The 27,104-nt window shown below is 46.2% G+C and overlaps 1 protein-coding gene across 19 annotated transcripts in view; it reads left to right on the forward strand.

The window, feature by feature from the left end:
• CLASP2 (cytoplasmic linker associated protein 2) overlaps positions 1–27,104 on the forward strand; it is a 146,277-nt gene that overhangs the window by 5,167 nt on the left and 114,006 nt on the right. For 11 of the 19 annotated variants that reach the window (XM_074199336.1, XM_074199340.1, XM_074199338.1 and 8 more), the window contains exons 1-5: positions 9,150–9,448; positions 18,961–19,039; positions 23,335–23,438; positions 24,871–24,962; positions 26,437–26,512. In XM_074199336.1, coding sequence (XP_074055437.1) covers positions 9,209–9,448; positions 18,961–19,039; positions 23,335–23,438; positions 24,871–24,962; positions 26,437–26,512 — 591 coding nt within the window. In that variant the 5' untranslated portion in view covers positions 9,150–9,208. Of the gene's footprint in view, positions 1–9,149; positions 9,449–18,960; positions 19,040–23,334; positions 23,439–24,870; positions 24,963–26,436; positions 26,513–27,104 lie in introns of those variants that run through there. The other 8 variants (XM_074199347.1, XM_074199349.1, XM_074199353.1 and 5 more) reach the window with 5 other exon arrangements.

Raw genomic sequence — 27,104 nt, forward strand, 5'->3', positions numbered from 1 at the left:
CCTGTCTTATGGTAGGGTTGTTGGAAGATGGACAGAGAACTGCAAGAAGAGAAAGGACTGAATCACCTTTACCAAAATGCAAAGCCCATTCACTGACCTAAGTTTCACTACCTTCGGAGTGAAAACATTTGGCCACTGTTGAAATGTGGAAGGGAGAGCAAGTATACCTGAACAGTTAAAGATAAGTATTATGGAGGTGAGGTGTGAGATGGGTGCGTAATGTGCAATGACACAGGAAAGGATATTGCCAAAGAATACTATAACAGGAAAAATGATGGACTCCCCCGGCAAAGGATAGTATGAGTGGTCACCTCTCCATGTGAGGAAGGCTTCCAACACATTAGGCAGGTCCTTACTGGGTTCAAGATGGTGGGAGGGAATTGCTGAATGAATGAAATTAGAGATGGACAGTGGGCTATGTGAGTACTGAGTCCATAATTCTGCCATACAGAGTTTTCCAAAGATGCCCCATGGTGGCCACAGAAGCTTTGAATGCAACACCATGGAGAAATAATCTTAGTTTCCCATCAGCCATACAGAACCAGAAGAAGCCCATGCTCTGGTGCCAACAGAATTTCAACTAGAATCTCCAGCCACCAAAGACTGTGTCTCCTGTTTGAGCTCATTCTGTAGCCAAGGGTTGTTTTTTTCCTTCATGGGGAGGGAGAAGTCTTCTCTTTACAGAAAGGGAAACTGAGGTCATTAAAAGGTAAAATGACCTGTCAAAGTTACCAAGACAAAAAGGAGAAGCCAATTTGGACTGAGATCAGGGGTGTGCTAGAGTTACCTGAGCTACTCTACTTCCACATTATATATTTGCCTCTCATCCAACTCTTCATTTCCCTGACTGCTACCATGGAAACATCAACTAGACCACTGTAATAGCCAGCATCTTTTCCCTGCCCACATCTGACCCTCCAGCTTCCCCAAATCTACACTTCACAAAATCCCTAAAAAAGGGGAAAGCAAGACAAGTTTGAGGCAATTGCTTCCTTGCTCAAGACCTAAGACTCCCTATGACCTGTAACAAAATATTCTCATCCCATTCCCTTAACTTGAGAGGTTATTGAACTTCATTGAAGTCCAAGTTTGGAATCTTGGCATTCAAGACTCTTTGTAAGGTCACTCTGATCTAAATTCCCAGCCCTAGCTCACTCTTTCTTGTTAGCTATCTAACTGAACTCTTTACAGTTCCCTGAATTGTTCTAGACCTTGATTCATATCATCCCTGATGTCTTTTATATGTCTGGGTGCCCTCCCTTTAACTCAGAATTTGTGACTCTTCTCTTTCCTTCCCATCACAAAGAGTTATCCCAGTTATTACGGAAGACTAGCCATGACCTCTACGTGGCTACCTTTCTATTTTGCCAATATCTCATTCCATTAACTAGGTTCTCTCTCTCCCTCTCCCTCTCTCACCTCCTCCCTCCTTAGGTCCTTATCCTAACCATCAGACCACTTCTTTGGTTCCTGCTCATATGATCCCATCCAATTTAGAAATTCTAGGGATAGGGGAAACTGCATGTTCCTCCCTTTGATCTATGCCATCAAGTACTAGAACCAATGGAATCAAAGGCAGGTAGAACAAGTATCTTTTGCCTTTGCTCCTATTACAATGGGTTGCTGGCCAAGTAAAGAAGTCCTGAGAAAAAGAAGTATGGGTGTGGTGGGTCCCCACCATACCTATACAGGCTCTAGCCTTTCTTTCCATTTATATTCCAAACTTCAGGTGCTCTTAGAAACCAGGGAAGTCAGAGATCTGCCTTGGTAACTGGCTAAAAAGACTATGTGGGAACATATGTATGCATCAGAAGACTCCAAATCCTTACCACTTTTCCTGATTTTCTCTTTAACATACTTGTTGCTACTTGTTGATTAAAAAAATGAAAAAGAAAAAAGGTCATTTTTCCTCCATAGAACAAGCTACTAGTCTGGACAGGATAAAATGGCAACCAGTGGATGGAGAGCTTCCAAAGTGCAGACACTGAAGGCTGATCCAAATCTACTAGAAACCAAAGAGAAATGGTGCAAAACAAGGAGTAAAAGGGGAAAGGGTTGGGTACAGTTCAGCTCCTTAAGCAGATAAACCAGCAATGACTCACAGAGAAGGAAGAATGAATCAAAGAATGAAAGAAAGGAATGAACAAAGAGCCTAGAAAGGGACACAACTCAATAAATAGTCTGCAGGGAAGACACAAATTATTGCCTTTACTCCCCAAGTCAACTCTATACCTTCATTTAGGACCTTCATTCTTTTCTATGTCTGAATGTTTCTGAAAATGAGTGTTTCTAAAATCATCATTGCTGGAGTTACTAAGGAATATTAGCCCTTAATAACAAATATTGCATAGAGTCAACAGCATAATTGATAAGGACATTCTTATTAGGAGGCAGCTAGATAGTGGAGTAAGAAGAAGACAGGTCTTGAAGTCAGGAGGACCTGAGTTCAAATCTCAGACACTTATTAACTGGTTGACCTTGGGCAAAACCTGATTGTTACATCAGGGTCATCTCCAGTCATCTTGATTGCTATCTGGTCACTAGACCTAGATGGATCTGAAAGAGAAAGGGAAGCTGGTGACTTAGCACAGCGCCCCCCCCCTTACTCAAAGCCAATTCATATGCATGACTTGGCATCATGATGAGAATGAAGGACAAACATCATCAACAAGTCACTTCTTTTAAAGAAATATCTGATATTCAGATCCTCTTTCCCCATCCTGATTTGCTCCCTCATCCTAAGTTGAGGACTGCTTCTTTGATGGACAAAGTCTTAGATGCAACTTTTCAGATTTCACCTTCTGATATTGATAGAAAAATATTAACAAACATGTATGATAATTAATGTATTTTCAGAAGAAAAGGTTTTTTTGCAGGTTTGGGTATCCCACCCTGGAAAAACAAAAGAAGAAGGGGGCATCTCAGATCTGAGAGAGATCTGAGGTCCATTTCATTAGAGTGCCATTAGCTCAGAGCTTTGCCTCAGACTCTTTTATTTTAGGTGGGACAATTTTAATCACCACAGGGCTCTGAATTAAATAGAATCAGCTCCTTTTAAGAAGAGGTCCAGTCATCTGCCTGCTGGGAATCAGGCATAGTCATCCCATTTTGAGAGAAGGTTAATCTCAAAGACTGAGACAAAGAAGATAAAATAATTTCAGAGGACAGATTCAACCAAGGACCATGACAAATCTGAGCAGGAAGGAGCAGGATAAAGCAGATGCCAAGGTTGTAGAGGAAGGAGAGATGAGAGAGCCTCTGGGGAAGTAAGCCAGGAGAAAGGAAACAATGCCAGTGGGAGAAGCAGGGAGGGAATGGACATGGTCTGAAGAGAGTGATCGGGATGAATAAAGAAACTACCAAAGAACCCAAGTGCCAAGAAGATAAGAGCAGAAGCATGTTGGAAGGGTAGATAACAGGATAAATGCAAAATGGAACTGCTAGAGATGAAGGAATTGTTGGAATGGACTGAGACTGGGGGAGGTAAAGTGTTATCATGGGATGGGGGTATAAAGTGTGTCTCAGTAGTCCTTTGGAGTGAAAGAAGGTCCACAGAGGAAGATAAGGTCATGACTAATGACAAACAAGGTAAAACTGTTCAGATTGCTTTTATTCCCGAAATGACAGAACCCATACAGCTGTAAAGTCATTTGGTCCACATGGATGATCAACTGGTATAGATAATCCCTGAAAGATCAAGGAGAATGGGAGAAGTGCTGAAGGAAGGGAGAGGGGAAATGGACCAATCTTCCAGAAATGGCCAAGAAGGGGACCTGAAGTCTTTGGGCCACGGAGATTAATTTCTGTCCTTGGCAAAAGTCCAGAACCTCATCAAAGAGACAGTTGATGAATATTGAGAAAGAAAGATTGCAAAGCCAGCAAGACTTTGTCAAGAACAGTTCATGTGAACAAAATGGTTGGCAGAGTAATCCAGGTTTCTTTTTTTGGCAAGATGGATAAACTGGTACATCAGAGGAATGCTGCAGATAAATGTTCCTCAGATCTTGGGGTATAAACTAGTAGTGGAATCTCTTGAGTCAAAGGACTTGGGCATTTTAGTCCCAATTTAGGCCAAATTGCTTTTTTAAATGACTGTTAGAAAGCTCAGCTTCACCAACAATGTACGAATGTGTTCATCTTTCTACAGTACCTCTCCATGGACTATTGCCATAGTTTGTCATTTTTGCCAGTTTATAGGACATGTGAAGCGAAACTGCAGATTTGCTTTGATGTGCATTTCTCTTAGTAGTGCTCTTAGAGATGTTAATAGTTTATAATTCTTCTTTCAAGAATTGTTCATTTCTATCAGTTGACCTTTCTTTTTTAAATTGGGTAATGACCTTTGGTCTTCTATGTTAACTGTCTGCACAAGAAATTAAATGGATTTGGTATCATTTAAGAAAGGAGTCTATTTAGTAATCTATCCTAGCCTGCATTACTGACCCATTCTGTATGATCACTTAAGATACATTTTTGTGTCCTTGAGTTGAGCTCAAGAATTCAGTTTTCTCTCTGAGCTAGTTTAAAGATATAATTAAAGGGAAAGTTGCTATCACTTCTCTTTTTTCCCCAAGGCAATGGGATTAAGTGACTTGCCCAAGGTCACACAGCTAGGTAATTAGTGTCTGAGGTCAAATTTGAACTCAGGTTCTCCTGACTCCACTGTGCCACCTAGCCACCCCATCACTTCTCTTAATAGCTCCTCAGACATCCACTTACTTGTCTTTAAGCCCTAACAAACTTGATCTGGTGCCACCCTCCAAAAGTTATGTCCTCTGTTCTTACCTGTCATTATGTATTTAGGGGAGATCTCATTATAAGAGACAAATGGGTGACATGAAACAATTGTCCAGAGGGGTCTAATTAGCTTCACCTGAATGCCAGTCCATTTTTCCTAGTATAACAAATTGTAATATTCCATAATTACCCCACCCCCTTCTTTCTTGTCTGCCAATAAAGAGGAGTCCCACCTTCTCACTCGGGCTGCTGACTTTATTGAGCTGGCAATTTTGTCTCTCTCTGTTAACATCATATGACAGTCAATAAAACAATTTTGCTTAAAGTTTTCCCTGTTTGATGAAATGGAAATACTGGGTAGAAAGCAAATGTTAATTTGTCTTATCTCCCTACAAAATCCATCTTGTGTAACGTAATGCTTTCCTAACATTCCTAAAAATTTTGTGCCCCTCTGAACTGCCTTATGACTGATAGACTATCTTAAAGACTTGTATCTGATCAGAAACTTCAGCATGTAAACATTTCCCCATGCCTGATGTCAAAGTTGTCATGCCCCAAGATATGAACCAGAACCATCTGGCCCACCACTGAGGCACACAAACAACATTATATAACAATGTTAACCAAATAGTGAGCCAACTATCCTCTGCTATTCCCTAAACCACACTTGTGTAGAAAGCATCAACCCCCAAACCCTCCCCAATCTCTCTTAGCTCGCTCTCCTTTTTTTTTTTTTTGCAAGGCAGTAAGGTTAAGTGATTTGCCCAAGATCACACTGTGAGGTAATTATTAAGTATCTGAGGTTGAATCTGAACTCAGGTCCCCCTGCCTTCAGGTCTGGTGCTCTATCCAGTGCACCACCTAACTGCACCCCCCTTTTCTTTTTGTAAAAAAATATTTCCTTTTTCCAACTACATGCAACAGTAGTTTTCAACAATCATTTTTGCAAGGTTTTGAGTTTCACATTTTTCTCCCTCCCTTTCTTTCCTCTCCCCTTCCCCCTGAAAGAAAGCAATCTAATTAGGCTCTACCTGTATAAACATGCTAAATATAGATACATATTAATCAAATTGTGAAAGAAGAATCAAATCAAAGCAGGGATAAAAACCATAATATACAAGACAACTTTTAAAATTGAAAATAGTCAGCTTTGGTCTGCATTTAAATTCCACAGACCCCTCTCTGGGTATGGATGGCATCTTTCATCACGAATCTTTTAGGATTGTCTTTGATTATTGTGTTGCTGAAGTGGTCTTTGATTATTGTGTTGCTGAAGTGAACAAGTCCATCCTGGTGGACCACTGTTTCAATGCTGCTGTTTGTCTATACAATATTCTTCTGGTTCTGCTCACTTGGCATCAATCCGTGCAAGTCTTTTTTTTTATTTTTTTTTTTTAGGTTTTTTGCAAGGCAAATGGGGTTAAGTGGCTTGCCCAAGGCCACACAGCTAGGCAATTACTAAGTGTCTGAGACCGGATTTGAACCCAGGTACTCCTGACTCCAGGGCCGGTGCTTCATCCACCTAAAGGCCCCCATGCAAGTCTTTACAGGCTAATCTGAGTTTCCTTCCTTCGTGATTTCTTATAGAACAATAGTACTCCATCACATTCAGATAAATATTTTTGTACATGTGGGGTTTTTTTTTTTTACTCTTTTTTGCCTTTCCTTTTAAAAGTTCTTCCATCTTTGAAATTTGCTTCGAAACTTGGAAATGTGCAATAAACTGTTATCAATCCCCGTAACACTGGGTTATTGTCTCTGTGAATTCATCACTCTGCTCAAACCCCAAATCATTTATTTCATCAATTTTACCTTTATTAAATTTACTCCTGGGGTGGCTAGGTGGCACAGTAGATAGATCACTGGCCCTGGAGTCAGGAGTACCTGGGTTCAAATCCGGTCTCAGACACTTAGTAATTACCTAGCTGTGTGGCCTTGGGCAAGCCACTTAATCCCATTTGCCTTGCAAAAATCTAAAAAAAAAAAAATTTACTCCTAACAATTGTGTGCCTAAAAACTTTTTAAAATTGGCAAATGCTATAAAGCAGTGCTTAATTCATTGCTTTTTGGATTGTCTGGCCTTAAAATGAAGAAAAATTTTAATGCAGATTAAGCTTAAAAGTATATCACATGTCTTTTTTTTCTTACTTTCTGGAGAGCTGTTGGTTAAATGTTTACCAGCACAGCCACTCCCAAGTCTCACTTAGAGGAATATGATACAAAGATTTTTCCCCCCATTCTACCACTTCCCTTTTTATCCTAGATTCACTGTGCAGCTGCTTTTCAATTTCAAGTAGTTCAAATTATCCATGTTATCTCTTATAATGGCTTCAATCCATTGTTTGGTTAAGAATGAATCTCCTCAAAGCTGTGAGTTATGTGATCTATTCTTCGAATTCTTTAAATAATCTGCTTATTAATACTGAGATCACATGTCCATTTAGAATATCGTATTTTCCCATGTATAAGACACATCCTTTTCTGAAAAATTTGGGGTCTAAAACCTGGGAGCATCTTATATAGTGCAGATATAGTGTAGATTTTTTTTACTTGCATTCCCACTTTTTCATGCTTGTTGTCTTTGTGCTCATTGTTTCACATTTGTTACTGGGGCCTTTTGCTACTTTCTGCCCAGATATGGCTCAGAAAAGATTTTCATCCAGTGAGGAGTTCAAGTTCAAAGTGATCCAGTTTGCCAGAGTGAATAGAAATCATGCTGCTGAATGTCAGTTTGGTCCTCCTCCAAGTGAGAAAACAATCTGAGACTGACTACAGGAAGAAGAAACCTGACTGAAAATGCCTAGGCAGAAGGCGGCCATGAGAGGCAAGGCAGAGGGAATTGAAGAGATGGATGGAAGAGCAAAGGGCCATTGGAGTTCCTGTTTCCAAGCTAGCTCTGCAAGAGGCCAGAAGAATGGCTGATGAACAAAAGTGACTGATTTCCAAGGACACAACTGGTGCTTCAGGTTCAGGAACCAGAATGGACTAAGTATGTGCTCACACACCAGCCTTGCCCAAAAGAAGCATGAAAGCTAGGAGCAAAAGGTCCTTGAATTCCATGAGGAATAAAACTTGAGTTCAATAATTTTAGGTAATATATTTTTTTTTCAAATTTCAGGCCCCAAAATTAATGTGCATTTTATACATGGGGGAAATATGGTATATATCCTGGAGAAAGTGGTAGTCTAAGGCCTTTTTCTGCCAGATGTTTTCTGGTGATCCCAATTCACGTTTTGAAAATCAAATTCTGACCCCTTCATAGTCCAGTTCCCTCCTTCTTTCCTGACTTCTTTTATCTTATTTCCCCACACCTGCTCTTCCTTCCATAGACACTGGCCTCTTCTAAAAATAAATCAAGGGTCCGATATCCTGAAGGGGAAGATTCAGAGGCTTTGGGGAGACCTTAGTAATACCGACATGGTGCAAGGATCCCCAGTGGGCGAGTCCTTCCTCAAGGCTAGTCTTTCTGGGTTTACCACCTAGGACCTCTGTGGCAAGCTCCATCCAAGGGCAGGGCCGCTCCCTGAGGGGCCCTAGGCTGATAGACTTGGATAAGAGCACCTCGCCAAAACTCCGCCATGCCTGTTACCAACTAAATTAGAAAAAGTGTAATGGGTACGTGGGTTCACCTCATTGTGTCTGCGTGGAGGTTGGCACCCCTTTAAGCCCTCAGCTGTGCCCTCCCCTGGGCTGGCTCCCGGCCTCCCACACCCCTCCACAGGGCGCCTTCCCGCCTTGCTCTGTGCACCCCTGTGCAGGTTGCCTCCCCCTCCCCCAGACCGGGAGCCCCTCCAGGGCAGAGGCCTCGGGGGGGGGGGGTCGGGAGGCCCCGAGGAGGCCTGGAGCTTCGATGGACGTCAGGGCCCCCCACCTCGGGGTGGCCCACCCGAGCGGGGCTCCAGCCCCCCGGCGGCGCCCCTCCACTCCCTTCCAGCAGGGCCTCGGTGTGTCGGCCGTAGTGGAGGAGGCCGGCCCGGCAGGGGCCCGCGGGGGCGCGGGCACGGGGCGGCACCGGCCCGGCAGGGGCCCGCGGGGGCGCGGGCACGGGGCGGCACCGGCCCGGCAGGGGCCCGCGAGCCCGGGGAGGAACGGCGCCCAAGGCTTTCGGAGGCGGGGCCGGCGGCCCGAGTGCGGCTGCGCGTGGGACAACGCCTTCGGGGGGGCGGGGCGGCGAGCGAGCGCCTGCGCAGACCTCGCGTTGAACGGCGGACTTTCTTTAAAGGGCAGGGCTCTCCGCCCGCGCGCGCCTGCGCGAGCCGCGGGGCGGGAACGAGGCCGTGTGACGTCACGGGGCGGCACGGCGCAGTGGCGCGTCTGGCGCCGGGCCGCGGCGCGCCCCTTTTAAGTGTTAGGGCTCTGCGGCCTGGGGCGGGGGGGGGGGGGGGGGGGGTATCTCTCTCGGTCCAGGCCGGAAGCGGAAGCGGAGCCGGAAGCGGAACCGGACCGCGGCCGCGCTCTCCTCCGGGCCGCCATGGAGGCCCCCGAGGACGGCGGCGGGAGCGGGGACCCGGGAGGTCTGAGCCTGTCGGAGCTCTGCGCGCAGCTGCTGGGGGCGCGGGACGCGAGCGGCCGGCTGCACGCGGGCCACGAGCTGCTGCGGAGGCTGCGGGCGCCCGGGCCCGGCCCGGGGCCGGAGCAGGAGCTGGACGAGGCCGCGCTAAGCCGGGTGGTGGACGAGCTCGGGGCCTGGCTGCCCGCCAGCCACAGCAAGGTGAGGCGGCAGGGGCGGGGCGGGCACGGCCGGGCCTGCCTCCGGCCCCGCCTCCTCTGCGCCCCGCCCCGCAGGGGTCCCGAGGCCGGAGCCGGGGCCCGGAGAAGGCCCCCGAGGGGGCGCCGGGGTTCACCTCTGCCCGGGCGGCCAGGGCCCCCCAGCACCCTCCGGCCAGGCCGGGCAGCGTGTCCCGGGCTCCCCCGCGGCATGCCTGGGGGGGGGGGCTCCTTGCCCCTTCCGAGGGAGCCTCGGGGGCCTTGCCAGGGGCTGCCCGGGCGCATTGGGAGGGCGCCAGGTGAGCCAGCGGGCAGCACCCCGGGCTGGCGCAGGGAGGCCCGCCTGCTCCTGCTCACTTCTGCCTCGGTTTCTCCTCCTTCCCAGGGCTTTGGGGAGGGCCCGCGGAGCTGTGGCTGTAGAACCCTTAGCCCAGGGGCGGGGGAAGACGGGTTGTCAGTGCAGCCGCTGCTCCCTGGGACCAGCTTTCCCCCACCCGCCCCGGGACTTTGCTCGCCTCGGTGGCCATCCTCCGTTGACCCATTAGAACACTGGACAGGGGAACCTTATGAAACAACCAGGCTTCCAGCTGACCTCATGGGAAAGTGCCTCCTCAGTTGATTCTGTCTCCTAGAGCTGCTGGCCCCAGGCATAATCGCACTCAGGAATAGGATGCCAAGATGGCATCAGAAGAGTGTGGAGAAGCAGTTTTCCATGGCCCTTGTTCTGTTAAGAGTTTAACCCCTCTTGCTCTGGTCACAGAATCTCGGGCCGGTTGTACTAGCATGGGGATGATGATCAATGGTCGTTATTTTTAAGAGTCTTCAGCGAAATGACTCAAGGAAGAATGCTTTAGATGGAAACACAGCCAGTGCAATGAAAAAGAAGCTTGTTACCACATTGGAACAGAAATACAGCATGATTGAACAGAAGCAAGAACTGGGTCATCATAACTCTAAAAGAGGATTTTTATTGGAATTTTCGATGCTGAACTATGGGTAGAGAGGCATCCAAAAGGAAGGCTGTGTCACCCACCTGGTGGCATCCCTCACTGCCATGAGGAGGAGCAGGAGGCACAGTGACAGCAATGGATGTCTTCGCTGTGGTGATCCAAGGCCACCATCGCCCATGCTGCTTTCCAGATAAAGGCTCCGATTTGCTTCCAGTAGTGACGGAAACCAGGATGAGGTGATGGTGTAGATGCATTGGTTGTTCCTTATAAAAGCCGAGCTAGCTGCAGGTGTGGAGTGGAGGTCACTGCCCTTGGAAGCCTGTCCCTTTGGGCAGACTGTGATTGGAGAAAGAAGTAGAAAATGGCGATCTGGGAATGAGTCCCACTCAAGAGAAGAAGCTGCTGAGAATTGAAGGGTGTGCAGATGGAGATGTCCACTCTCTGGGAGCAGTCAGAAGCCAGCATTGCAGTAGGAGGAGTGGTGAGGGCTCAGATTGAGGCTGATGATCCTGATGTCAGAGGGAGCTTTCTGCACCACCCAGTACATGCATGGAGTAAAGAAAGGGAAGGCAGTTCTGGAGAGGCTGCTAACATGCTTTCCACAAACATAACAAGAGTTTTGTCATATCAACAGGTTTTTCTTGGTGTTCAGGATCAGCAATTTTTGAAAAAATTAAGCTTTCACAATTTTGCTTTCTATAACTGCTTCATTACTTTATAATAAATGCAAACAGAAATAATTTTCTTATCTTTTGCTGTTCTATTACATTAATAAACAAAACTTATTAACAATTTTCATTGCATTTTTTCCATTCAAAGTGCAAACCTGAATACATGAGCAACTCCAAGAATTCCTCTTTGCCCCACTTGAAGCTTGCTGGGGTCAGGCATGATGCAGCTATTCCAAACCTTCGGGTCTCTCTTTAAGCCTTGCCTGGCACTCCCTCCATTTGTCCTCACAGCTGATGGCCATTCTCAAATGATTACCCCCCCCACCTAAAGCCTTGCCTTACCCCAGCCTCATCCGATACTCTTCTGGAGGAGAACACAGCCCCCATTGAGTGTAGCAGCTTGGGCAGTGACCACTGTGACCCCTTGTTTGGGACTGGGGTTGTAGGACCCAAACCCAAGCCTTCCTTGCACCAGCCTCCTTCTCCTTTGGGCCCCCTTTCCCATTGATAAGGTCTTCTCAGAGCCTCTGATTTGGAGAAGAGCCTCAGCCAGCCACCTGTTTCTCTAGACTGTGCCTCCACACTGTGCTTGCTCCTTTACCTCTAGTAGACTGGACACTTCCTTAGAAGTGGGCTTGATTTGTCTTCAGGTGTTGTCCCCCAGCACTGAGTAAGAACTGACCCTGCTGTGTACTGGAGGCCTTGCCCCAAACCCCTTGGAATTGCCTGGACCTCTCTCCATCTGGGTCTCTAGCATAGCTTGTGGTGGTCCATCTGTCCCACTCCCTTGGATGTCTCTCCATTGCTCCTGGGTCTGGCACTCTCTGGGGCCTTTGTTCCTGAGAGGTGGGATAGCAAATTACAGCTGTTTCCTCCTCTCTGCTCTGAGCCATTTCTCCAGTGCCAAGGGGTCCCTGGGTTCTGAGAATGTCCCTAGCCCAGCTGACTCTGCCAGATTTGAGTGTCTCTGGTGGGGCTGGAATCAAAGATAGGGGAACCTGGAAGCAGCTTGGCTGTCTAAACTTCCCACTGTTGGGAATTCAGAGAAGAGCCAGGTGGTTGTTTGGGGGAGCCCTGGAGGGGAAGGGGGCAGGGTAGGACCCTCAGGGCAGTGACTAGGCTAACTGCTAACCCTTCCTCCATGGGAGCTTCCCAGGTACCTCAGGATTATGGACTGACTGCAGGGGCAACTTTTATTCTTTGGCCTTTATTTCCTCTGATGAGGGGACAGAAATAAGCAGTGATTAAGCACCGTGTGTGAGGTCAAGTGCTGCACACACAGCTCATTTAATCCAACAACTGAGCAAATATACCTCTGTAGGAGAGGATTCTTAGGCAGCAGTTCAGGGGTCCAATCTGGCAGCAGGAAGACCTTCGTTCAAATCCTACCTTCCTAGGACTGCGACACTGATGATCAAGATCTCGGTTTCCCCATTTGTAAAATGGGGATGATAGTGCCCACCTCCCACAGTGGTTGAGGGGACCAAGTGAGTTAAGATAGAGGATGGGCTTTGCAAACTTTAGATTGTTCTATAAATGTTCCCTGATGTTGGGTTAGAGGAGGAGCCTCTAGGGATAGGCAGGAGATCATGTTTTGAGGTCTGGTCTGGTGGCAGTGGAATAGGAATGGGAGAAACATCAGAAATGGATAATCCTTAGGATTTTGGAGGAGAGGGAGGTTTTTGTTTTAATGAAAGAGCCAGGCAGGGCCACCCTTTGACTTTTTTTGAAGTTTGTCAGTCCTTTGTCAGATCTGAGAATCTGTCCGATCTTAGCAGTTCTCCTTGTATTTTTAGCATTAGTCTTTTTAGGGTTTTTCTGAATCATCTTTTTTTTCCCAAGGCCTTTCTTTTGTTCCTACTCACTTGGAATCTGGAATTTCCTGGGTTTAGGAGTTATGGTTTTGAATGTGTGCCATTGTAAAGGTTCTCTGATCATGAATCTAAGAACAGGCTCTTCTCTATATCATTCTGGATGATTCTTGGCCTGGTTTTTTGTCAGTTCTAGTTGCTAAAAGTTCATTTCATGCATAGAACCTGCGAGCTTGGACAAGTGCCTTCCTCTCTGGGTTCTGGGCAGCTCTCTGATTCCACATGGATGAGGAAGATGACTCAGGCTAGTTTTGAGACAGCAGTTGGAAAATACCTCATTTTGTTCTGAGAACAACCCTGGGAGGGTGAGGCCATTCTGATCCTGCTTCACCTGAAGAATCTGAAGCCACCAGAGGTTATGGCCTGTTTGTTCAGGCAGAGTATGCTTGGGTCTTCCTGCCTCCAGACCCAGTGCTCTGTCCATGGCCTTGATGCAGAGAATTCTCTCAGCTAGAGGAACCACAGGTCCATTTGCTATTTGTTCTAAATTTGTTGCCAGTGATTTTAAGGAATAAAGCTTTCTGTGAACTTGTTCTGTACTCTTTAAGACCCAAAATATCTCCAGAATTAACAAGATCCAGAAAAAGAAAACAAAGAATACAGCCAACCTCTTAAGCTTGTTGGTTCTTGGATGGTTGGTTGTTTCTTTTCCTTCGTTAACAACAAATTAGAGTGTGTCAGACTGTGGGTGAGCTCTGAGTGCTCCACCGCAGGTCGGGCACCCATTGTCCATGTGAACACTTGGGATGTTCATTCTAAACCTGGGAATCTCATGGTTCCTTTGATCTGCTCCCATTCTGCCTTGCTTATAGAGTACAGCCCCATCTGATGAGGTCACGCCATGCTGGGTGGTCCTGGGTCAGGGTCTCCCATGTTGCATAATCAGTTCTAAAGTTCTTAAGAAACCTTCAGGGTTTCCCAATATCACATCTTCTGACTCCCTGGGTGAGTTCTCTTAAGTGAAAACAATGTAGACAGTACTCAGTCACAGCAAGCCAGATAGAGGTCTTGATTGGCACCTTAGCATGTGACCATTCAGGAGCTTCCTTAGGATATTTTTTAAAAAACAATATTCTTTAAATTCCATTTTATCTACCCCCCCCATTGAGATATCATGTACAGCAAAGCCTTTTTTTTCTTTTTAAGTTTTTGCAAGGCAATGGTTTAAGTGACTTGCTCAAGGTGACATAGCTAGGTAATCGTTAAGCATCTGAGGCCAGGTTTGAACTCAGGTACCTCCTGACTCCAGGGCCGGTGCTCTGTCCATTGTGCCACATAGCTACTCCAGCAAAACCTTTTTTTAAAGAAAAAAGGTATTTTTCTTTTTAAGAATCAGCAAAATTGATTAGTACTTTAAAAACCTCTGACACCTGTACTTTCCTACAGTCATGGGGGAAGGAAGAAAATAAGCATTTCCAAAATATCTGTTGTGTGCTGGGCTCTATGCTGTCTTATTTGATCCTCATAACATTTCTGGAGGGGGAAGGTACTGTCATTATCTGCCTTTTCCAGTTGAGGAACCTGAGAATAACCTTCTGATGCCTTCCTCCCCTCCCCGTCCCCCACCCCCAAGGAGTCAGTACAGATATCTTCTTTCTCTTTTTGTGCTTGTGCTTTGTATTTTCACAGCATTTTTGTTTAAATGCTTTGTCGTTGTTTATGTTATTGTATTTAATATGCAAGTTGTTTTCTGGTCTGTTTGCCATTCTATCCACACTTCTCTTTAGTCATCAGGTTTTTTGTTTCTTAAGCACAGTCCTGTGTTCCATTATGTTCATGTGCCAGTTTGTTTAGCCATTCCCCAGTGGATGGCTACCTATTTGTTTCAGAACTGTATTACAGCAAAAAATATAGCTAAAACATGTGTGTGTGTGTGTGTGTGTGTGTATGTGTAGAGGGTTCTTTTTACCATAAACTTCCTTAGGACATATACATATGTCATAGGGTACAGACATTTTAGTTTCTTAATTTTCCTAATTCTAAATTGCTTTTCGGAAAGATTCAGTTCTACCAATAATACATTAGTGGGTTTTTTCCATAGTATCCCCCACCTTTGGTAATTCTTATTTTGTCATCTTTGCCAGTTTGATAAGTGTGAGGCAAATTCTCTGTCTTAGACAATTTTGAAAATATTAAGGCTATTCACCAAGAGTTCTCCTTTTTTTCCTTCTTTTTTTTTAGGTTTTTTCCTTTTTTAGATTTTTCAAGGAAATGGGGTTAAGTGGCTTGCCCAAGGCCACACAGCTAGGTAATTATTAAGTGTCTGAGGTCGGATTTGAACCCAGGTACTCCTGACTCCAAGGCCGGTGCTCTATTCACTGTGACACCTAGCCGCCCCTCTTTTTTCCCTTTTTTTCCTTCTACTTCTCTCTCTCTCTCTCTCTCTCTCTCTCTCTCTCTCTCTCTCTCTCTCTCTCTCCCTCCCTCCCTCTCCCACATGAAGAGGACTCCATGAAGCCATGACTTTAAAGGACCTGATTGCTTTATTTCTAGAAAAAACAAACAAAAATTGCTTAGAACCAGAGGCCAAAGAGAGGATAGAAAAAATTTCCTGGTCCTCTGAAGGGGAACCCCAAAATGAAAACATCCTAGGAATGTCCTCACTTATATCTCTGGCTCTCTGGTACCAGAGAGACCAGTGGTCTTTCCAGAGTCTTCACTGTTATAATAGTGTAAGTAAATAATGTGAATAGAGACAGAAATCTGTGACTTTAAGAATTGTACTTTTCCTCATAATGAACTTATTAAGAATGACAAATGTAGTTTAAAATTAAATTACTAAATACTGCAAACATCCTTTGTAAAGAACCAGTTCAAATACAGCCAGGATCATAGAAGACCAGGTAGCTACCACAGTTCAGGAACAGAAATCTAGGAATATGGTGTTGCCAAAAGTTGCCAAAAGCACAAAAAGAAAAAGAAGGTATCTGTACTGACTCCTGGGGGGTGGGGGTGGGGGGGGGAGGAAGGCATCAGAAGGTTATTCTCAGTTTCCTCAACTGGAAAAGGCAGATAATGACAGTACCTCCCTCCCAGGAATGTTATGAGGATCAAATAAGTTGGCATAGAGCCCATAGAAGCTTTTAACTAAAATTAACTTATGCAAAACTGAGAATATTCCTGTAAGGGAAAAAATGATCTAGAATAAAGGACTTCTAAGCATTTTTGATGAAAAGGCAAGAACTCCTTAGAGTCTTTGAAATGCAAACCCAAGAGTTCAGAGAAGCCTGGAGAGGTTGATCTATTTGAGCAACTGGAAGAATCTGTAGGATGATATAGCGATAACATTTTAATTAAAAGAAAAGCAGGGGACCCTCAGAACCATCATGTCTTCAAATGAGATTGAAGGAGTTAAAGAAGAGAAGCAGAAGTGTAGAGTGGATTCATTCCTTTTTTTTTTTAGTTTCTTATATTTTTAATTTAATTTTTTTTATGGGAATGTGATTAAGTGACTTGGCCAAGGCCATATAGCTAGGCAATTATTAAATGTCTGAGGCTGGATTTGGACTCAGGTCCTCCTGACTCCAGGGCAGGTGCTCTGTCCACTGAGCCACCTAGCTGCCCCGATTCATTCTATTTTGAGGGTTTTACAGCTATTCCTTGTCACTGAAACCCTTCCCTTCTCTTATGGGGCAATAGTGTGAATGGAAGTGTCAAAGGAGGAATGCCTCCGTTTAGAAAGGGGGGGTGGAGCTTGCTCTTTGTTATGAACTGGACTGGGTGAGCTTCCTCTTTGTCCATCCTGTTGACAGGTGCCTAGGAGGTGGGCACAGCTGGGGGAGCAAAGATCACTGGGGGTACATTTATAAGGGGACAAATCACAGGGCTCTCTGGCCCAAGAGTGTAAGAAAAGCCATCAATTTTAATTCACGAGTGACTGCAAAAAAGATTACTGATAAATTCACAGAGTTCTTTAAGGAGGCAACAAGGTTAAAAAAAGAAAACACCTGAAGAAGTGGAGTAAAGTTGAGAAAGGAGAGGAGAGACTTGAACAGTCACAGGGTTGCAGCTAGGGCCGTTGCCTGGCAGAGAGGGGGCAGAGCTTTTCAGGAGGCAGAGCCCACCCTCAGGGCAGGGAGGGACTGGGACCCGGGGCTGAGGTCAGGCATACCCCCTTGGCAGAGCTTGTGGTAGGTGCCCAAAGGGCAAGAGAGGAAGATGGTCAGAGAATTTACATCCCAGCACTGGCTGTGGTGCTGGGGAGGGAGCAATGGGGAGGAAAGCAGGGGCCCACAGGATATACCAGGGAGCATAGATATTATTTCCCTTCATCACATCACAGTCATTTCAGTTCCATAGCCCTCTCTTTGTTCTCTCTCTCCCACTTTTTCTTTATTCTGGTTCTGTGTACTTCAGTTTGCTCTGGTCCATATAAATAACTCATTTATATAAAACTCCACAGACAACTTCTATTTGTTGTTTCTTTATTTACTAATATTTGATTATGTTTGTGTTCCACAATCTGTTTAGTCATTCCCCAATTAGTGGGCATTTACCTCATTTCCAGTTCTTTGTAACCATAAAAGGTGCTGCTATAAAGTAATGGGAACGTATTTGGGGCCTCTCCCTTTTCTCCATTGATTTCCTTGGAGTATGGCCTTGCCTTTGGGCAGTTTAGACCCTTTCTTAGCATAGTTCCTAATGGCTTCTCAGGATGGTCAGATCAGCCAATTGCTGCCTTTCAGGGCCTCTGTCTAGGCTGGGCTTGCTCTTGGCATCTTGTTGCTGCTGCTCACCTTGCCTGCTGCCTTTGGTCATTCCTGCTTGTCTGCTGTTTGAAATGTTGGAGAAGCAAAAAATTCCTTCAGTTCTTGTTTTCTTTCTTAAAATTTTTCCATCTCTTCTTTATTATTGCATATCCATCTTTTGTCCTGTCTGGTTAAGTTCAGTTTTGCAGGATGGGTTGCCCTGGGTTACATTCTATGCCCCAATTGTTCTTTGGAACACATTCTTCCTGTTCCTTCTGTGTTTTCTAGTGGGTGCAAAATAATCTTGCATTATTCAGATATCCTTTCCTTTGTCTTTGAAGGTCGTTTGAGTTTGTTTCTAAAGTGAATTGTCAAATTTAACTCTGTATCTTGGAATTTGCAGCCTTGGATTTTTTTCCTGGAGGCAGTCTGTGAATTCTTTCATTTGGCATTTCATTTTCATTTTCTATTTTCCCCAAGTTCTAGACCAGTCTTTTCCTTTTAAGTTGGGTTGAGACTTGAGGGGACATTGCCCCTTTCAGCTTTTTGCCCTTGGTACTTTTGGCTTGGTGGTTGTCTTGCATTTTGGCTCTTGTTTGTTGGCTTTTCCCCCAATCATTCCTGCAGTTGTGCAGGGGTCTTCTTCATCATTTTCTTCATTCTTGTCCCTCATTTTTTTTGTCTCCCTCATCTGTTGGAATCTATCCACATTAGCATTTGCTGCTAGATCCTCCTCCACCCAGAGGTTTGGAGGTACCACAGACTAAGTGGTGGGCTCCAAGTGCGCTGTCTTTCATCTTGCTGTTCTCTTGAATTCCTTCCCTGTCCTCCCATTCCTTCGGGATTCAGGTGCTGACCTGTCTTGGGATTCCAGCTCAGGTGGAATCTAGGAGCCTCCCCATTTGGTCACTCTTGCTTTTCTGCCTTAGCCTTTGAGCTCCCTTGGAATTGTGGGACTTTTTTTTTCTTAGGGGACAGTTGGTTTTTATTATGGTAAGGTCTCACATGGAATAAGGGCAGACTTGAATCTGAATCTTTGGTACCAGAGACCAGTGGTCTTTTCATAGTCTTCACTGTTATAATAGTGCAAATAAATAATGTAAATAGAGACAGAAATCTGTGACTTTAAGAATTGTACTGTATTTTTCCTCATAATGACATTGCTAAGCATGACAAATGTAGTTTAAAATTACTTGGACTATTGATCTCAGCTTTTGAAACCCCTTGGTGAATGGGGGCAGTTGGATGAATGCAGATCAACAGTTGGATTTTGAATGTGTTCTCTTGGAGTACTTAAGGTTTTCCTTGTAGTCACTCATGCTTTATTTTTTAACAGGTGACATTACTTGGATTAGACATTTTAAGTGCCTTTGTTGACAAATTATCCACAAGATTTAAACCCTACACACCCACGGGTAAGTTACATATTTTTATTGTATTGGGTTTTTTTGGTTTGTTTTTGTAAAAGCATACTTGTAAGTTAGAGTATTGAGCTTTTCTCTGTCAAATATTTAGGGGATTTCTTTTTCAAGGGGACAGTTAGCATGCCTTGGAATGAATAGAATGTCCTGGTTGTCAATGAGCATTAGACCAGTCCTTGAAGGGGAGTGAGGCGAAAGTTGGAACCAGTTAGCATACGTTATAGCTGTGTTTATCTAGAGATGATTGAGACAACCTTCATTTTCAAAGAGGTTCAATGACAGTAGAAGGATGGTGTCCTGACTTGCAAGTGAATTGAATTTAAGTGAGGGGGAGGACTGTGCAGAGTCTCCAACCCCCTTTTTCCTCCAGAGTCAGCTGGGTCCAGTGGCCAGATCTAGATTAGGACCACTGGAGACGGTCCTAGATTCAGGGGGAACCTTGGCCTTTTTAAGCTAAGGTCTTCCCCTGGGGTCAGTTTGTCTGAGGCAATGCCCATTAAGTAATCACAGTGTTTAAAGTCCCAACCCACCTTTCCCACTTTACACTTTAGTCCTCTTCCTTCATCCTCTAGCCCAGCCAGGCTGCCTTTCTTGTTTTACTCACACATGGCTCCATCTCTCCTCTCCACACCTTTGTTGGATTTTCTTCCCTCAACCCTTCTAGCTCTTAAGATCCTGCATTTCCTTCCAGGCCTACCTTTGAGACAAGCCTTTTCTAGCTCCTTTTCTAGCTTGCTATCATTTTCTTGTATTTGTGTGTGTTAATATTTTTTAAATTTTACCTCAAGGACCCAGCACATTACCTGGATCATAGTGCACTCTGAACACATGCTAATTAATTGACTGATTGGAGTGATTGACTAAGAATGTTTACTGGGATACTGAAAATTAAAACCCTTTGTCCAGACTCTCAGAACCAATATACATCAAAGATCAACCTTGAGTGCCGGTCTTTTGGACATTTAAGTCTTGCTCTCTAACCATTAGGCCACAATAGGCAATAGGGTGCCAGGAAGATGTGGTGGGACAGGGGTGAAGGGGAATATGGCAACCGCAAGAAAGTCAGGGTAGAAGGAGCAGAAAGGAGAGAGAGCAGGAAGCGTGGGAGGAGGGCTTGTGGCTGAGGATGAGTGGGAGGCAGAGAAGGCTGGGATGGCTCTGGTGGGTCTTGGCCGGCAAACAGTCTGGTGTAAACCGATGGAAAGGATGGGGGTCCTGAGCGGACATGTTGATGAAGATATTAGCAGACAGAGGCAATAGGCATCATTTGTTGGTGCATTGCGAGGCTTCTGGAGAGGTCTCAGGGTTGGGTCTGAACAGAGATGGGAGTTATGAAGACTTGACTGTAGCCAGGAGGAGAGAGAGTTTGCAGAGAGCATTGAAACATCTAGGGTCCACCACCATGGCCAGACTGTTTGACTGGACTGAGTTAGGAGAGTTGAGTTCAAACTCAGCCTCAGCCACTGACTCCCAGTGTGACCCTAAGCACAGCATTTCCCGTCTGTCTCAGCTTTCTCCACTGTAAACTGTGGAAACCCCCCCCCCCCCAGGGCTGTTGTGAGAATGCCCTGTTTCAGTGTGAGTGGCCACTGTCTGTATCCACATACATAGACAGACACATGCCTACGTCCTGCCAACTCTCCATACCCACATGCACACCCACATAACCCTAAGCCTGGGCATCCTACCCTGTGTCCCTGCCTGGGACCTACCCCCCTCACACGCACATTAGCTGTATTAACTTCTTTTCCTGCTCTAGTTCTTTCTCTCTGTTCAGCCACCAAAGTGATTTTCCCAAAACACCACACGTCTGCCAGTGGCTCCTCCTACTCAGTAAACCCCAGCAGCTCCCCATCACCTCCAGGTGATGTTTGTCTCCAGGAGCCTGGCTTCCCTGCCCCTTGTCCCTCACTACCTGGGCTCCCATCCCCCCGTCTCTCAGCTCTGGACATTCTCTCCGGTTGTCCTCCTCCTATCATCGGAAGCATCGAGGGCACCCAGGGTTCCCTTCCTGTCTTTGTATCCTCTGCACTCAGCGTGTTGCTGAGGCCAGAGTAAATGCTTCCTGGGTGCTCTTTGATGGAGGTGGCTTTGACTGGGGGAGACGAGGCCAGGCCTCTGAGGGAGGGCCTGGAGGTGGGAGGGGCTAAAAGATAGAGAATGTTGTCTGAAGGCCAGAACAGGGACTCCAGGTAGACCGCCAGTGAAGGCCACCCAGGTGGGCATTACCGACTTGGGTGAGAATGCTCTGCGTCATCCTGAAGCTCTTTCTCTGTTTCTCCTCCCCCTCCCCAACACTCAGTCCTAGTGACCTCCCTTCTCAACCCCACCTGCACTGGACACCCTGGCTCCCCCTGCCACCTGTACCCTCTCCTTCTTGGAGGCTCCTCACTTCATGTCTACCCCCTTCTCCAGATTCTGGGAGCTGTGGTCTGCTGACCTTCAGGAGTTTGCTGCCATCTTCCCAGATGCTCTTTCCTACCTTACTTCTGACCTTGTACTTGGGGTATCCCAGTATCCCAGTGCCTCGGGGGCATCCTGGATCTAGTCATCTCCTACTGATGCCTCATTTCATGATATTTCTTGATGGTATGGTGCCATCACTTTATACCATGTCCTCTTTCCCTCCATCTCCTGCTCCCACCAAACCTAAGACCTCAGGGCGTTCCCAAGCTGTACCTGTACACTGACTGCCCTCACTTCCCTGTCCTCCTTTGCTCCCTGCTGAACCAGGTTGATTCCACCACAGCCCCCAAATCCCTTGCCCCTCATTCTTTGTGTCCTCTGAACAGGACCAGAGTACACTGGAAGGCCTTGAGGACTTGGTCCATTCTCTCATCTCTTCACTTTCTATCCTTCCTTTGTGTCTCATTCTCCCCAGCTGCTCTTCCCATCCCGAGTCTCCCTTGACTCCCCTCATGTCCCATGGCCCAGATGTTGTCCACTATCATCATATGAAGTTATCCCTTTCCCCAGGGTTCTCTACAAGAGATTACCCTCTTGATTATCCACCTCCTTTCCTTGCTTGACCTTCAGTGTCTCTTGTCTCCAGACAACAGCCCTCCTTGGATCCATCCCTCCATCCTCCCAGCTGAGCTCCCAGACCTGTCCTTCCTTTGGTGTCCTTTTCTTGATCTCACTCTCTCTCTCTCTCTCCCCCTCTCCCTCCTCTGTTTCCTCTTTCCTGTCTCTCCTCTCTCTCTCTTTGTTTCTGTCTCTGTCTCTCTCTCTCCCTCTCTCTCTCTCTCTCTTTCTCTCTCTCTTTCTCTGTTCCTAAGCCCCCACCCTTTGGCTTCCAGTCATCATTCACCCCAATGGCTCTTTCTAGGGTCAGCATCCCCCTCTGGGCTTGGTTTGCCAGCCTCTCCCTCGTGGCCTCACAACCTGATGCTGGCATTCATTCTTTTCTTGGTGGCCTCTTCCAAGGGTCCTGTGACCCTAGTCTCTCCCTGTTCTTCTGCCTGCCTTTCCCTGTCTCCACTGAGGCGGGGCAGTCAGCATTTCAGCAAGCCTGGACCCAGGCCCAGCATCCTTAGTCCCTGCCTTCATGATGACAAAATAGATGCAGCCTATCTCTGGGTCAGTTCCTGGAGTGGGTGACATTGCAGTTCAGTCATGAAGGAAGCCAGGAAATGGAGACATCCTAGGGATCAGTGGAGGGACATGTGGGGGGAAAACCTGGAAGAGGAGGAAGGGGAAAGGCAAGATCTGGGCCTGACGTCCGGATCATCTCTCAGGGGGGCCCAGGAGAACCTAACCCATCTCCATGAAAAATATGGCTCCTGACTTGGGACTGTTCTGCTCGTCCTTCTTTGGACCTCCTTCCTGAGGAGCAAGGCTGCTGCTTCCCCCTGCAACGCATTGCCTCCAGAGGCAATGGGCATCCTTAGAGCCCTCTGGGAGCAAGAAGAGGGGGTGGGGAAGGGAGGGAATTCCTTTCCAGGTGTGCATCACCTAAGGGCTGGGGACCCTAGGCTCATTTCCCCGCTGCCTGCCACCCTGCCAGGGCAGCCCAAGGGAAGTCACAGATCTGGTCCCTGTCCCTCAGACTGATACAGCTGGCTCATACTCTTCCTTTTCTTCTCTCACCCAAAGCTTTGGTACCTCTTACAAAGGGTCACCAAGATGGAGGCAAGGCAGAGTTGAGGCACTGACCCTCGGTCTTTCCAGTGTGGTCATTGTGGTGAAACTCCTCTCAGTTCTTCTCTTTCTAAAGCCACAGCTATTCCTTGCTGCTGTCCTAGAGGCTGCTTGTCATGGGTTGTCCTTAATTGTTTTGCTTTCTCCAGTCATTTCAGCTTTAATAGATCGGCTGGGAGATTCCAAAGACCAAGTCCGAGAACAAGCGCAGAATCTGATCTTGAAACTCATTGATCGAGCAGCTTCACCTATGGTAGGCTTCCTTCCCTTGGAGGATGGTGCTCTTAGGTGGAGGGGGCGGAAAACCTGTGCAAAGATTAAGATAAAGGCTCTGGAAGACCTGAGGTCAGATCTGGCCAGTGATAACAGCCCCTCCCCTCCTTGCTGGGAGGCTCCAATGAAATCCTATTTGTAAAGCTTTGTGCAGGACAGGGCCTGGTGTGGAGCAGGCCCTGTTTAGCTAGGCCAGCCATTGGTCTTCAGACTTGATAAAAAAAAGTCAGCTACTAACTAGTCACACACTGAACTTGCCAAGGTACTGCAAAAGGCTGCATGATGTTGCTTCCTGGCTTTTTTGTCCCTCTGGTGTTTTGGACTTGATAGGGACTTCATCAGGGCACCAGGGACCCCTGGGGCTGGGAGTTTAGGCCTAGATTTGGATGGGTAAAGGAACTTCTGGCCCCAGTGTAGCACTCCCTCTGAAGGCCTGAAGGAGGCTTTCCTGAGACCAGGTCTGGGGAGGGGTTGGTGGTGTGGACCAGCCTTTTCCTTTGCTTCTAACTCCATTCTTGATGGTCTTTTCTGGCTGGTCAGTTAATGTCATGTGATCTTGATGATACGTGGCCTAATGTTTTAATTGGCCTTTACATGACTGACAGTTGTGAAAAAAATTCAGTGTAAGAGTTTTATTTTGAGAACTTAAGAATATCTTCATTATGGAAATAGATTCTGTGATAGTTTGGGAAAAGGATCACTAAACTAAGCCAGCCTATGGCAGAATCTTTTGTCTCACGGATACAGGAATTGTTTGGACTGTGCGCATGCGCGCGTGTGTGTGTGGGGGGGGCAGGGTAAGGAACAATTCAAAGAGCTGTGAAAATGGGAAGTCTTCGTTCCTTTAGAAGCCGGCATTCTCCTCCTTTGGGGAACCATTTTGGACTGTTGCTTAGTTGTTTCAATGTCTAGTGGACTCTGTCAAAAAAGAAATCAGCTGTTTGTCAGCCCAGGAGTCAGACAGAGATCCTAGTGTTGGGAACCAGGGATGGCCAAGGCCTTTCTCATCACCCTGCAGCTGTTGCCAGGCAACAGTGACCCAATGAAATGTCTCCTGGACCTCAGAGAGTCTTTTGGCTGCATTGCAAGGGAAAGACAGTGGGATCCATTTATTGGAGTTTCTGGGGTAGGCCCTGGGTGGAGGCCCTTAGAGAAAGTGTTGAGAATGTGTTAGGTGTTTCCCAGGGAGGGGCTGCATGCAGGAGAAGAATCCAAATTCAGGGTCTCCATTAACTAGATGACAAAGCAAGGTGATGCAGTTGTGGCTTAGTAGTAGGGGAGGAGACAATCTCTTCAGGAACTGAATGTTAACAAGATTTGGTCAAGTCAGAAGCAGTTCTGGTAAAGGGGATAGATACAAAGTCATTTTGTTTTCAATAATTCATGATTGTTCTTTTTCTTTTTCCCACTAGTATGTTTGGGAGCACTTGACTGTTGGTTTTAAACACAAGAACTATCGGTCCCGGGAAGGTGTCTGTCTGTGTCTTATTGCCACCTTAAACACGTAAGCAGAATAATTTAAAAACATAATGTTCCCTTCTTCCCCACATCCAATCTCCCCACCTTGGCTTCTGAAGCTGCAGAAATGACATGTTTTCATGGGTATTGGAGACCTTTATTTTTCACCAGTGATACCTGTCACTTCTGAGAGACTTTTTTGGCTGTATAGATGTTTTTGGTTTTACATTAAGTTGGGGGGGGCAATATTTGGCCTCAGGGACAAAAAAATCTCTCTTGGGGAGTCTCTTTTATCATCCCTTGTGTTGACCCCTTGGATTAGTTTACCCTGACTTCCTGCTGATTCCTGTGGACCTTGAGATGGAGGAGTCTTGATTTCTGGGCCAATTGTGTTGCCCACTGACTTTCAAGAATGATCATTAGTGGGTGGTGGTGGTTGTCTCTGAGCTCAGGACTGTCTTTGAGAACCTGTCAGGGGAATGATTTTTCTTTCTGATGGTGAGCAGTTGATTCATTTTTAAGGTTCTACATCTTTCAGAGACTGCTCCATTCTCTTCTCAGATGACTTTTCTCCTTTGTCCATGGGGCTTTCCCAGCATGACCGGTCCTTGAAGTCTGGAGGGTATCTTGGAGGACTGCCCTTAAAACATATTTTCTGTGCGTCCCTTTTCTCTCTCTGTTACTTCTGGCCCTTGAGATGATGGAATTGTTTTATAAGTGTTCTAAAACATTAGTGGTGATCTCTGCTCTGCCTATTTCAAGTCTTGGTGGATTTTAAACATTCTCTTGTATCTGGTATTTGGGCTAGTTCCCAGTTCGTTTTGTTTTGCCATGGGGTCTCAGGTGAACTTACCTCCCCATGACCTTCTTCCTCTGACTGTTCTTTGCTTCTGTCTTCCTCTATGTGTGGATCACCCCAGCCCCTCCACACCTTCTTCCTGAATCCTTCTGGTGCTCTTGTTTGGGCCCATCCCCTAGATCTCTGGAGCCTTTGGCTGCCCCTCACCTGCCAACTGTTGATTACAGATTTCTGTGACACCTGGCTCATAGATGGCAGAACATATGTCAGTGGAGAAGTTTCAACAACGTCTAAAGGTTTTTATTTTAAAAGCAAAAAGCATTACATTAAAGATGCTCTTGCCATTGACTCATGCCCAAAACCTGGTGACTGTTGTGGGCAGGGTTACCTTGGGGGTTCAACTCTTGTCTTTGTTTTAGAGAAGACCTGGCCATGTTTGTTGTGCCCAGATGATTAATGGTGTTGATTTTTTTCTAGGAAGTTATATTTCCAAAATTATTAATTTGATACATCCTTTCCTTACTTATTTCATGCAGTGTCCATGATTCTATATGGTCTCTGCTTGTATTTTTTCTCAGTCTTTTTGCCCCACCTTTCTTTCATTATCCTAAATTGAATGATGAGCCTCTTCAGAGGCTAAAGGTAGTGGGCATGATGGCTTAATACATGATTCTGTTATTGTTATACTAAGCTTTTTCTCCCCCTTCCTTTTTTTTTAAAGCTATGGTGCACAATCGTTAGTGCTCAGCAAGTTGGTGCCACATTTGTGCATCTTATTTGGAGATTCCAATGGTCAGGTAAGAAAAGTATTTATGTTCACTGATGAAATTACTGGCTTTCTTTTACCCTTGGAAGTATGCAACCAAGCCCTCCCATACCTTCTTTGAAGTCCCTAAATTTCAGTTAGCAATATTTCCTACTGCTGATTATGCAGCCTTGCCAAGTGTGTTGTTAGATGCGGGTGAGTGAGTCAGAGTTCCCAGCAGGTTCTAGCGTGAGAAGTCCCTGAGCTGTGCGGCTACTCTTGTCATGACTCCTGAGGATGGGAAGAGGGCTGCTCCCCCTCTCTTCTGGCTTCCTCCCCAAAATAAAGTTGCTCTTGTTGCTAGAACATGGTGAGCTTTGGCTTTGGCTGCACACTACTGCCTCGCAGCTCACATTCCTACAGAGGGACTCCATTGGGAGAGGCCCACACTTTACAGAGAGGATAGGATGATCACCCCCCCTATAGATGAGGAAACTCAGGCAAGCAGAGGTGAAGTAATTTCTCCAGAATCATGAATTCAGGTGGCACCAAGCTTCCTCCAGGCTAGCTTGCCTCATTCAAAGTGAATTGAATTGAACTGGCAGGTTCTAACCAAACTTTGTGAGCTTCAAGTATGGACCTAG

Source organism: Macrotis lagotis, chromosome 8 (assembly GCF_037893015.1).
Source record: "Macrotis lagotis isolate mMagLag1 chromosome 8, bilby.v1.9.chrom.fasta, whole genome shotgun sequence".
NCBI lineage: Eukaryota > Metazoa > Chordata > Mammalia > Peramelemorphia > Peramelidae > Macrotis > Macrotis lagotis.